Raw genomic sequence first — 13,154 nt, forward strand, 5'->3', positions numbered from 1 at the left:
GCTCCATCTTTCACATTGATAAGCATTTCGCTACACTCACAATAGCATCTGCTAACCGTGTGTATGTGTATGTGACCAATACAATTTGATTTGATCTGCAGTGTGTGTGCATGCGTGTATGTGTTACCTTCAAGTACGATCAATAGCTAACAAAAAAACGGACAATGAGGCAATACACAGTAAAGACTTTACGGCCACGTTGTTGCCATGGTAACAGTGTTGCCTCAGTAACCGGGTGCAGTACTATGCCTGCCTATCTGGCTGTAGACTTGTCCCATAGCGAGAGAGAACGCCCCCACTGTAACACCCCGCTTTGTAACCCCGGAGAGGTGACACTCAAGCCCATGCGGAGGAGGGAAGGAAGAAAAGGGTGAGAGAGAGACGAGAACCACGTTACCTGACAGATAATGTTATCATAGTAAGCCAAAGCACGGGCATGAGGGACGTTAGGAGGGGTGTCGCACAGTTTCCTTACATTTGGGTGGGAGCCCTCAGCGATGGTGGACAGGGAGAAATTATCATTGTGCTGCTCCGATGGAGGCCGGTACTTACTGCTGGGAAGAGGAGGAGGACAGGGAGGGGACCAGAGACGAGAGGAAGGGAGGACAGGGAGGGGACCAGAGACGAGAGGAAGGGAGGACAGGGAGGGGACCAGAGACGAGAGGAAGGGAGGACAGGGAGGGGACCAGAGACGAGAGGAAGGGAGGACAGGGAGGGGACCAGAGGAAGGGAGGACAGGGAGGGGACCAGAGACGAGAGGAAGGGAGGACAGGGAGGGGACCAGAGACGAGAGGAAGGGAGGACAGGGAGGGGACCAGAGGAAGGGAGGACAGGGAGGGGACCAGAGGAAGGGAGGACAGGGAGGGGACCAGAGGAAGGGATGACAGGGAGGGGACCAGAGACGAGAGGACAGGGAGGGGACCAGAGATGAGAGGAAGGGAGGACAGGGAGGGGACCAGAGACGAGAGGAAGGGAGGACAGGGAGGGGACCAGAGGAAGGGAGGACAGGGAGGGGACCAGAGACGGGAGGACAGGGAGGGGACCAGAGACGAGAGGACAGGGAGGGGACCAGAGATGAGAGGAAGGGAGGACAGGGAGGGGACCAGAGACGAGAGGAAGGGAGGACAGGGAGGGGACCAGAGACGAGAGGAAGGGAGGACAGGGAGGGGACCAGAGACGAGAGGAAGGGAGGACAGTGAGGGGACCAGAGACGAGAGGAAGGGAGGACAGGGAGGGGACCAGAGGAAGGGAGGACAGGGAGGGGACCAGAGGAAGGGAGGACAGGGAGGGGACCAGAGGAAGGGAGAACAGGGAGGGGACCAGAGACGGGAGAACAGGGAGGGGACCAGAGACGGGAGAACAGGGAGGGGACCAGAGACGGGAGGACAGGGAGGGGACCAGAGGAAGGGAGGACAGGGAGGGGACCAGAGACGGGAGGACAGGGAGGAGGGAGAACAGGTAAAAGAGGATTAAATGAGGAGGAAAGTAGGAGGGTCACATTGTGGAGGAAAAGGAGTGTGTCGATGAGGAGGGGGAAAATGGAAAAAGAGGGATTCAGTGAGAGGTGGAGAGAAGAGAAAAAGAGAGATGAAAGGAGAATAGGGAGGGCAAAATCAGGATTCACGCACGAGGGGAAAGTATGTGAAAACGTGGGGTAGAGGAGGTAGAGGAGGAAGGAGGGAGAGAAAAAGCAAGAGAGAGCAGCGTTAGTTACAATATAGTGCAAGTGTAAGACTTCAGTTTGCAGATGACAGGGAGACAGATACCCTCGGTGATGCAACAAATCAGCTGTGAATCAAAACTAGACTACAGCTATGGCCACTTTGACACCCAATCCTGGGTTGCATTCAATAGGGTACACTGTATAGCCAAATGTTTTGCAACTGAAAACGAAAATAAAGGTTACTTTCCAAACAGACAACAATGACTCACCATTGAAGCACTGTGATTCACTTTGTGTAACCAAGTAAAAACTTGGAGAAACTTGATATCCAAAACAGACTCCCCAAACAGTCATTTGTCATTTTGTGTTATTCCAGAAACATCTGCTGGCTGGAAAGAGTTTCTCTGTCTCTTCTCGATCTCCTTCTCTCCCTCTCCTCATCATATCCACAGTTAAACATCCTCTGAACTAGACCCATCAGTACAGCCCCAGCACTTCCTACTACTGTCTGATTGAGATGCTGCTCCAACATTTATATTGAATTATTGAATTCTGTTTTTATGACAGGCCAATCAAAGCTCAAGTAATGAGGAGGGAGAGTGTGCTAGAGAGATGGAGTAGAGAAATAAATAAATAAATAAATAAATAGGGAGACAGAAAGAAGTTGACAATATTGATTATAATTATTTTAATTATGTTAGTATTGTAAATCTCCAAAGTAAGCTTTGGCAATATGTACATTGTTACGTCATGCCAATAAAGCAAATTTAATTGAATTGAAAGGAGGACACTGCAGGGCTTGGATACTGATCGTGTGTGTGCTATTTATGTCCATAATTGAGAGAGAGAGAGTAAAGTGTGTGTGGCATGAGAAGTGTGGTTTCTAAGCCGGGGTACAGGGGAAACGGACTAAAGCCAGGATGTGTCAGTTTTAATCTGCCACTTCAGCCAGAACACACACACCCTCCTCTCTGCAAGATAACGCAACCTGCATCTCTCTCTCTGTCCTCTGCCATTCACTTTCTGCCACTCTAGTCACCCCTCTCGCTTTCTCTCTTTCCCTCTCTCAATCCCTACTATTTTTACTTCCCTTTCTCCCCCGTCCTCCCATTCATGACCTCTCTCTTTCCCCACCTTCCCCAGCACCTCCCTCCCCCCGTCTCTCTCTCACTCCATCTTTTTCTCTGCCTCTCTCTGACAGGGAAGCAGACCCCATCTTGACTGTGGCACATACACTGTGCAGCCCACTGCAATTATCTGCAGCAGATGGAGGGAGAGAGCGGTGGGCGCTTCAGGTATACATGAGCCTCATCAGCAGTGCCCTATTCACGCGTGCACATGCACACACTCTTTCTCCCTCCAACAGCATGTCCTTCCAACAACAACTGAGTTTTTCTCTTGCTAAAATCTCTTTCCTATTCCTGCCCTCCCTCTGCTCACCATCCTCTACACATTTCCACTCTCTCTCCTTCACTCCTCCGCCCCTGTGTTTTCCTCTGTTCCATTCTGCTCTCTTCTACTCCACTTCTGTTTCTCCTTCCTCCTCTTTGATTTTTGGCTAATCACTTGATGAGGCTGTGGTGTCTCTCCCATCCCCCCCCCACCCCCCCCCCCCCCCCCCCTTCCTCACACACACACCCCTCAGGTCGCACAGCTGTATGTAGGTCAACTTCGCCTCCCCTCCCCTCTCATACACTCCTGATCAGACTGCCCTACTTTCAGCTGGAGCCAGAGTAGCAATGACATCACTGTTTTCAGCTAGCACCGCGCGCTAGCCATCAGCACGCTATCCCCCGCACTGACTGCTCCACTTTTCTTCTTCTTCATCATCATCATAATGCTAACATCATCATCCTCAGCTAAGAAATGTGCATTGCTAATGGAAGCATCCACACTCATCCACCCTCCTACATGACTTCCCTGTTGCTAGGCAAAACGACAGGCGGAGGCACAGCCGCATCTCATACCGCACTCGTTCCAGCTATCCTCATCCCGTTCTCTTTCAATGCAAACTCAATCCCTCCCTTTTCTCTCTCTCTCTGCTTCTCTCTTCTCTCTTTCTGCGTTTCCTCTCATCTATCTTGTCATCGTGTTTTCCGCCCCCTCCTCCTCCGCATTCCTTCATTGTCTCCTTCGCTCATTTAATATCCTCCCCCCTTTATCTGATCCATCCAATTCTCCCCCTCTGTCTATCCTGTCTATCGCCTCTTATCTTTGTCACCCCCCCCCATCCTCCTCTTTCCAGTCCAGCCTCCCTCCCTCTTCCCTTCCCTCTCTCAGCCTCTTCTCTCTCCTAAGTCATCCACAACCTTCTCAGGTATCTCGAGCTTCACCTCTCTTCCTCCTCCTCCATCTCCTGTCCTTTTATCCTGATCCTTTGTTCACCCCCACTACTCTCTCCACCAGCCCCGAGGTTTCACCCTGAACGGACCTTTGTTTCAATGGAAGTAGTTGAAATGTAGTTGTAATTCACAGACCACATGTCCAATACTCATATAAAACGCCGATCGAATACTAAATCTGTTCATTTTCAATAGTGCTACAAATGCTTATTTCACATACATATGCTGTGAGAATACAAGAGCTCAACCAAACCTGTCTATCTGCTGCCTGGTTTTCTAGTCCATAAGCTCACCTGCGTTTTGCGCAGCCAGGTTCCATGGGTTCTATGATCTATGGTTGCACTGCCTGTTTTTGCCTGCTTTTCTTACACCTTTGTGCTAACTGGTGTTCTCTGGTCCATCAACTCCCCTGTATTTGTGCAGGTTTCCCTAGGGCCACGCTGGAAGCCTACCTGCGTTTGCGCAGCTTGCTGTTCTCGGTCTTGAGCACGTGGAGCTTCTTGGCGAAGCAGACGATGATCATGAAGAGCAGCAGCACCATGAGGGCCGACGCCCCGATGGTCAGACACAGAACCTGGAACTCTGTCACCACCGACTCACAGCGGGAACCCTTGTGCCAGATGTAGTCCTGGACATTACACCTGCATGGAGGAGGAGGGATGGAGAGAGAGAGAGGGGAGCAAAAAGGAGAGGAGAGAAAAACAAAAAGAAGAAGAAGAGGGGAAGTAGTAGTAGTGGAAACAATGAGGCATGTGTAATGGAATACGGAGAGGAGAGAGAAGAGCAGCCAGGGAAAGATAGATGGGTGACAGAGGAAATGGCCAGATAAGGGAAGAGTGGAGAGAGGCCATGAGAGGAGGGTAAAGGGAAACACATCAAGGATGGTGAGAAAAGAAGAGGGTTTATTCACCAAACGTAACACTTCAACAACATCGTGTCTGTGTGTGTGTCTCTGTCTGTGTGTGTGTGTGTGTGTGTGTGTGTGTGTCTCTGTCTGTCTGTCTGTGTGTGTGTGTGTGTGTGTGTGTGTGTGTGTGTGTGTGTGTGTGTGTGTGTGTGTGTGTGTGTGTGTGTGTGTGTGTGTCTCTGTCTGTGTGTGTGTCTCTGTCTGTGTGTGTGTCTCTGTCTGTGTGTGTGTCTCTGTCTGTGTGTGTGTCTCTGTCTGTGTGTGTGTCTCTGTGTGTGTGTGTGTGTGTGTGTGTGTGTGTGTGTGTGTCTCTGTCTGTGTGTGTGTCTCTGTCTGTGTGTGTGTCTCTGTCTGTGTGTGTGTCTCTGTCTGTGTGTGTGTATCCCTGTCTGTGTGTGTGTATCTCTGTCTGTGTGTGTGTGTGTGTGTGCAGGCTCTAAATTCTAAATAGATTAGGGTGAGGGCAGTGCCACTATGTCATTCATAGTTCAAGCTTGAATGGTTGGCACACATTTCACATTTCCAGATTGCTAGGTTTAATAAAATCAAGAATTTCTGTTTATAATTATTCCAAGTGCTTCATTATGTGAGTCTGAAAGCTTTCAGAGCTGGATTCAATCCGTATCGCGGAAGTATCGTGGACAATCTCAGAAAATGCGGGAACATTGTTTTTCAACTTAAATCGAGCTATAACGCGGATCTTCCACGATACTTCTGCGACACGGATCGAATCCAACCCTGAGTGTGGGGGGCAAAATAAATGCTCGTCAACATCCCACATATACAGCAGTGTATATCATTTATGGAAGTGAAATTTCAACTCCTGGTCTAAAACAGACTGAAGTGTCACCAGCAGGCTTTCAACATGGCTCTATTTGAAGGGATAATGTGATCATTCTGTCTGAAAAGAAAATAGAAAAAGACTAAAAACCAGAGGCTGTTTTCCACACACACACACACACACACACACTTGCCGCCATCTGAGCCCTAGACTCTTTTTGCTCCAGGACAAAAATGACAGAGGCAGATGGCTTCGTCTGCTGACTATCTGGCATCTAAACAAGACTGGAACCTTACTAATCAAATGCTTGAAACCACTACGAGAATGAATGGTACTGCATGTAGAATAAGAATAAGACTCTATAAACTGGGTCGATCACACTAGTTAACAAGGGGAAATGGTAATGACTGGTCTCATAGCAACCAGATACTATGTATATTCCTGCTACTATCTAGAACCTAAAAGGATTCTTTGGTTGTTCCCATAGGAGAACCCCTTGAAGAACTCTTTTTGGTTCCAGGTAGAACCCTTTTGGTTCCAGGTTGAACCCTTTTGGGTTCTATGTAGAACCCTTTACACAGAGGGTTTTACCTGGAACCAAAAAGGGTTCTCCTAAGGGGACAGCCAAAGAACTCTTTTTGAAACCATTTTCTTCAAAAGTGTGAAGTGTGAAGTGTGATCACTGAGAATAAAACAGGCTGTTTACAGAGACTGAATGTGTGAAGTAGTTAGAACTCGGGAAAGCATGTGAATGAAACACACATACAGGCTCAAATAGGTACGAGAATGCAAAGGTTCGCACTCACTCCTCAAATGTCTGCATGTGGATTTTTGGGGGAAATCACCACTTACGGAAGGACACACATTCACTTGGAAGAATTTGAATGTGAAGAGCAACAGAAATGCACCTTCCCTTGTTCCCCAAACACAGGCCAAGAGACCTACAGACTCACACAGATGAATGTAAATGTGTAGAATGAATGGAGGTGTGAGTATGGCCTTTCAGATTCACAGTTTCAATTCAGCCCAGTAAGCGGGTGATGGGGGGCTCAGTTCCTTTCAGCACCGCTTCCTGCATCCTGCCCCCTTTGTGCCCGTGCCGAAAGTGCCAACCGAGGGGCGTTGGCTCCGTGCCAGGGGGCATTCTCTAGCAGGTGACTGGACTACTGATACGCCATTCTTAAGGAGACTTGAATACGCTCTCCCCCTCTACGTTACTGTATGTTGGTACAAAGAGGTAGTTTATATAGCGGAGAAAGAGAGTACATTTAAGGAGAGGGTAAGGAGGATGGCTGGTTGCCATGGCGATCCAGCTGAGCCGCACAAGAAGCAGATGCAGTACCGACATGTCATTCCATCACACACACACACACACACACACACACACACACACACACACACACACACACACACACACACACACACACACACACACACACACACACACACACACACACACACACACACACACAGAGCTCTCATGAGACTCTCTCTCGCTTAGTAATCTCTCTTTATTTCTCATTCTTAATGTCCTCTTACTCCCTCTATCACTCTGCTCCTTGAGTTTCTCCATCGCTCTAATCTATCACTGATTTACTACCTCTTCTTCTCTTCCTCCCACTATCCTCATGTCTCTCTCTCCCCTTCCGCTCTCCTGCTCTTTGCCAGCTGCCTCCAGGAGAGTGTAATCTTGTTTCCATTTAGCTGACGGACTTTGGTTTTGACATCATTTAAATGGTGTCCTAAAACAGCAGTCCTAAAAACCCTACAATTTGACTTGAACATTTTGGTTGCAAGTTTTCTCAAGTGTTAAAATCAAACCGAAACAATCCAACTGAAATAAACCCAGTAGAAATATTCATTAGACTTAAATCGACCACATTGTGTTCCACCCTGAAACCTGTAATCCTACAATCCAAAATGTCTGTTTTGTTTGTTTTACCTTAAAAGGCTTGGTTCTTGCCAGGCTTGGTTCTCTCTCTCTCTGAGCTCCTCATTTAAACACTCACGACTCCCCCAGCTTTACCCTAACCGGTTACCCGGTGTAACCACAGAGCCTTCCCTCCCTACCCCATCATTAACTCAATCAAGGTTTACCACAACCTCCAATCGCCACCAAATACAGCCCTCTAACCCAGCGACACAATGGAATTACCCGAGCCTGAGCCACATTACAAAGAGCTCACAAATCCCCTCAATATTTACTTGATTAGGCTTGTAAAGGCTGCTCGACTGCCAATTCCCCCGGGATAGATACCCTAACCTGGCCAAGAGGAGGGGGGCACAGAGTGAGTCGGAAGGTAGAGGGGGGCACAAACGGGACACCCCCCCCACAGTGTTGTGGGGTGAGGTCGAAGGGGGATGAGGGTAAACGGGGGATAGGAAGGAAAGGGGGATGGGGTGAGGGGTACTGTACAAAGGGAAGGAGAACGAGGGATAATGAAAGGGTAATGGAGGGGAGGATCAGCAACGTTAATCAGAGCCCAGCGTGACTGTCACAACATTGAGCAGTGTTTCCCCTAGTTTTACAACTAGAGTCCCAGCCTAGTCAGCCCCCAAACAGATACTAAAATAATCAATTGAAACTCATTTAATAGACAAATGAAGGTGTGGGAAGTCATTAGGTGGGTTGCACCATGATCGGGAAAATGTTAAATCATTCAAATCAGTCAAACTATCACCCATATGCCTCCTCTCGCAATACAAAACCCATTACCCTGCTGGGTAACCCTTTACATGACGCCTAGCGTCATAACACGTTATGGCACGGCCATAACCATGTCATAACAGCTGACATAACTTGTCATAATATGGACATAGCACTGTCATTACACATATTTAGACCGGTTGTGACATATATAGCATTATTTTATGGCTGGCTATGACACCTACATAAGGCAAAACATTCCATTACACCATAGCCTACTTGTCAACAGTATGTTTATGTTATATAACATTTTCAGAAATTGTAATTGCGCACACATTGATGTCAAGACATGCACCTACACCAATGCTCTGTTGCTGATGAATGCAGAAGTAGATTTCCAGAGCAGGACAAGACACCCTCTTTTAACTGATGACTGACATAAGGGCATGTACGTGTTATGTCTATCTGGCAACATGATTCTGATGGTTATAATGCTTAGTCCAAGTAAAGTGACACAGTATTGTCATAATGCTTCATGACAGTGTCAAAAAGGGTATTTACTACGTCCAAGTAAAGTGATGCAGGATGGTCATCATTTCACTAGACAGTGTCATAAAGTGTATTTTCTACAAGTTCTTTAAAATACGATGAAAAAAACATGACTGCAAAGAAATCAATACAAGAACAACGGTTTTAAGAAACCAACTTTCAAACGAAAGGAAACTATTATGGTTTTGACAATCATAATAGACACTACATGACCAAAAGTATGTGGACACCTGCTCGTCGAACATCTCATTCCTAAATCATGGGCATTATTCTGGGGTTGATCCCCGTTTCTGCTATAACAGCCTCCACTCTTCTGGGAAGGCTTTCCACTAGATGTTGGAACATTGCTGCGGGGACTTGCTTCCATTCAAGAGCATTAGTGAGGTCGGGCACTGATGTTGGGCGATTAGGCCTGGCTTGCAGTCGGTGCCCCACACCGATTTTGACAAACCAAAATGTTATTTAAAAAAAAAATGTACCCCCCTTTTCTCCTGAATTTCGTGCTATCCAATTGCGATCCAATTACAATCTTGTCTCATCGCTGCAACTCCCCAATGGGCTCGGGAGAGGCGAAGGTCGAGTCATGCGTCCTCCGAAACATGACCGGACAAACCGCGCTTCTTAACACCTGCCGTTTAACCTGTAAGCCAGCTGCATCAATGTGTCAGAAGAAACACTGTTCAACTGACGACTGAAGTCAGCCTGCAGGTGCCTGGCCCGCCACAAGGAGTCACTAGAGAGCGATGTGCCATGTAAAGCCCCCCCGGCCAAACCCTCCCCAAACCCGGACAACGCTGGGCCAATTACGCGCCGCCCTATGGGACTCCCAGTCACAGCCGGTTGTGACACAGCCTGGGATCAAACCAGGGTCTGTAGTAACGCCTCAAGCACTCCGGTGCTGTGCCTTAGACCGCTGCCCTACTCAAGAGGCCTCGACTACCCATTTCTGTATGGACCTTGCTTTGTGCACGGGAGCATTGTCATGCTGAAACTGGAAAGGGCCTTCCCCAAACTGTTGCCACAAAGTTGAAAGCACAGAAAAGTCTAGAATGTCACTGTATGCTGTAGCATTAAGATTTCCCTTCATTGGAACTAAGGGTCCTAGCCCAAACCATGAAAAACAGCCCCAGACCATTATTCTTCCTCCACCAAACTCCACAGTTGGCACTATGTATTGGGGCAGGTAGCGTTCTCGTGGCATCCGCCAAACCCAGATTTGTCCGTCGGACTGCCAGATGGTGAAGTGTGATTTATCACTCCAGAGAATGCGTTTCCACTGCTCCAGAGTCCAATGGCGGCGAGCTTTATACCTCTCCAGCCGACGATTGGCATTGTGATCTTAGGCTCGTGTGCGGCTGCTCGGCCATAGAAACCCATTTCATGAAGCTCCCAACGAACAGTCATTGTGCTGATGTTGCATCCAGAAGCAGTTTGGAACTCGGTAGTGAGTGTTACTACCGAGGACTGACAATTTTTACGAGCTTTGCGCTTCAACACTCGGCGGTCCCGTTCTGTGTGCTTGCTCCTAGACGTTTCCACTTCACAATAACAGCACTTACAATTGACTGGGGCAGCTCTAGCAGGACAGAAATTTGACGAACTGACTTATTGGAAAGGTGGCATCTTATGACAATGCCATGTTGAAAGTCACTGAGCTCTTCAGTAAGGTCATTCTACTGTCAATGTTTGTCTACGGAGATTGCATGGCTGTGTGTTGAATTGTATACACCTGTCAGCAACGGGTGTGGCTGAAATAGCCGAATCCACTAATTTGAAGGGGTGTCCACATACTTTTTATATATAGTGTATGTCATAGCAGGTGTAAATATGTGGGTCATGACAGTGTTATGACCATGTTATGACACAGTCATAACAGGTTATGACGCTAGATGTCAAGTAAAGTGTTGATGAACCATGAACCCTAATTTAAAAATACACGTAGTACACCTGCCCCATGTTCCATTTAACTGGTGTATGTGTGTGAGTGTGTGTGTGTGTGTGTGTGTGTGTGTGTGTGTGTGTGTGTGTGTGCCACAAATCAACAAACCAGACTCTACTGCCACAGAATAGCTCATCGGATACATTGGACTACCTTACTGTGTCTGTGTGTGTGTGTGTGTGTGGGTCTGTGTGTTCGGATCTGTGTGTTTGCACATGTGCGTCTGTGTGTGTTCCCTGATCTGAGCCCTCTCACTAGATCTTCATCTCCTGTGTCTGACCTCTTGAATGACCCTGTGCTCTCTTACTTCTGCTTATTGGTGGAGGGGGTCTTAATATAGCCATAATCCGAGAGGAGAGGGAGTGTGTGTGTGTGTGTGTGTGTGTGTGCACATGCATGTTTAATTGTGTGTATGCTTGTCATAATACGACCCAAAATTCTAAATCGCCATGACTACATGGGACTCCTGGTGGCAATACCTCTTCTTAATTATATCAAGCTGCAGGACACACACACCCACACACACACACACACACACACACACATGCACATATACACACACACACTAACACACGCTCACAGTTATGACTGTATACACACACACACACACACACACACACACACACACACGCTCACAGTTAATTCAACCTGGCTCGTCCTGATCTGTTTCCATACTGGCAGGCAGGACGAGCTCTGACTAATTTTCTCTATCGGTCCCTCCTACTCTCTCTTTTTTTTCTCTTTTTCTTTGCCATGTCTATCTCCATCCATCTCACTCTTTCCCTCCTACACTCCATTTTACAGTGTTGTCCTCCAGCTATGGGGGAAATTATTACAAATGTTAGTTAGGATAGTAGAGAGAGGTAAACTATTGATAACGTTAGGTAGATCAAACATTCAAATTAGCCTCTTCATGACTGTTACAGACTGTAACTAGTCTTACTAACCATATCCAAACCAACGCACACATGCGCACACACGTAGTATGCAAACGCTTACAGTACACACATACACACCAGGACATGGCTTTGTCGGTAAACCCCAGAAAGAGATATTGAGAGCAGACACAACCAACTACTTGTAGGAGTGTGTTATAACAGAGGGCAGAGCCCTTTGCATTCATCCCACTGTGATTCAATTGGGCTGGTGTATGAATAAGCCTCAGTTCACCATTACACACAGACACACACAGACACTTGTGCCAGAGCTCCACTGACCCATATTGCCTCTTAGCCCAACCTCAGACAGAACTTGGACTGTCCCTCCGTGTAACACAGATCTTCACTGACTCAGTCCAACAGTCTCGTGGGACAGTGTCATCTAATATGGACTTCTCACAGACATCAAAATCAATGTACTTAGTGCATTGTTTACTGTTTGTTTATGGTTTACTATGATCTCTTTAAGCCCACCAAAGACCTTGTCTTCTAAATATGTAGAGATAACCATTTACATTTGAGTCATTTATCAGATTCTCTTACGCAAAGTGACTTACAGAAGCAATTAGGGTTAAGTGCCTTGTTCAAGGGCACCTTATCAGACTTTTCAACTAATCGGCTCAGGGATTTCGAACCAGCGATATTTTGTTTATTGGCCCAACGCTCTTAACCACTAGAGTACCTACCTGCAGCCACATTGCTGTAGTATCCTAGTTAAGTTTTATGGGAGTGATTTGCGATATTGCTCTTGGCTTTCCAACTCTATGGACTGTTGCTCCAATGATTGTAAATGAGGATTATATGGACCGTGGCTCCAATGATTATAAACCAGTATAAAGGATAAGACCAATCTCTGCAAAAATCGGGCATCTGCCATCTCAATCACACACCTCATCTCTGGCCTTTAGGCCTGCTGGGAGATTACCTACTGCTGACCTGCCACAGGAAACTGTCAGAGTCAAGAGGTCAGCGACAAGATCACTGAACAGTTGAACTGTATAGCCACACACTGATGAGAAACTGTGTGTCTGCAGGGGGAGGAGAACAGCGGGTCATTATGTCATGATTAGGGCCTTGCGTTGGGAGAGGTTCTATTGGGCTCATGGTAAAAGCAAACGTGTGTGCGTTTTTGTGTGTGTGTGCGTCCGTGTGTATGCGTACCTGCATGTGTGTGTCTCAACTTGAGCATATGTGCACACATACATTTGTGTGAGCTCTCCTGTTGTGTGAACATAATCGCGTTGGCATGGCGACCCTGTCTGTTCGATTCATCTGCGCCAGCTCTCATTGCCATCATCATCTCCATCAGCGCCAGTCAGGAGGCGATGGCCACCCAGGGACTTGCTACCGCGCATACATTTGCATGCTAATCCACACAGATGTTTGCT

At 47.4% G+C, this 13,154-nt stretch overlaps 1 protein-coding gene across 9 annotated transcripts in view; it reads right to left on the minus strand.

Annotated features, from left to right (window-relative positions):
• LOC129857552 (chondroitin sulfate proteoglycan 5-like) overlaps positions 1-13,154 on the minus strand; it is a 30,488-nt gene that overhangs the window by 5,208 nt on the left and 12,126 nt on the right. For 4 of the 9 annotated variants that reach the window (XM_055925902.1, XM_055925904.1, XM_055925906.1 and 1 more), the window contains exons 3-4: positions 4,458-4,646; positions 476-554 (exon numbers count right to left, since the gene is read on the minus strand). In XM_055925902.1, coding sequence (XP_055781877.1) covers positions 476-554; positions 4,458-4,646 — 268 coding nt within the window. Of the gene's footprint in view, positions 1-397; positions 555-4,457; positions 4,647-13,154 lie in introns of all 9 variants that reach the window. The other 5 variants (XM_055925903.1, XM_055925905.1, XM_055925908.1 and 2 more) reach the window with 3 other exon arrangements.

The sequence above is a fragment of the Salvelinus fontinalis genome, chromosome 6, assembly GCF_029448725.1.
Source record: "Salvelinus fontinalis isolate EN_2023a chromosome 6, ASM2944872v1, whole genome shotgun sequence".
NCBI classification, from domain to species: Eukaryota; Metazoa; Chordata; class Actinopteri; order Salmoniformes; family Salmonidae; genus Salvelinus; species Salvelinus fontinalis.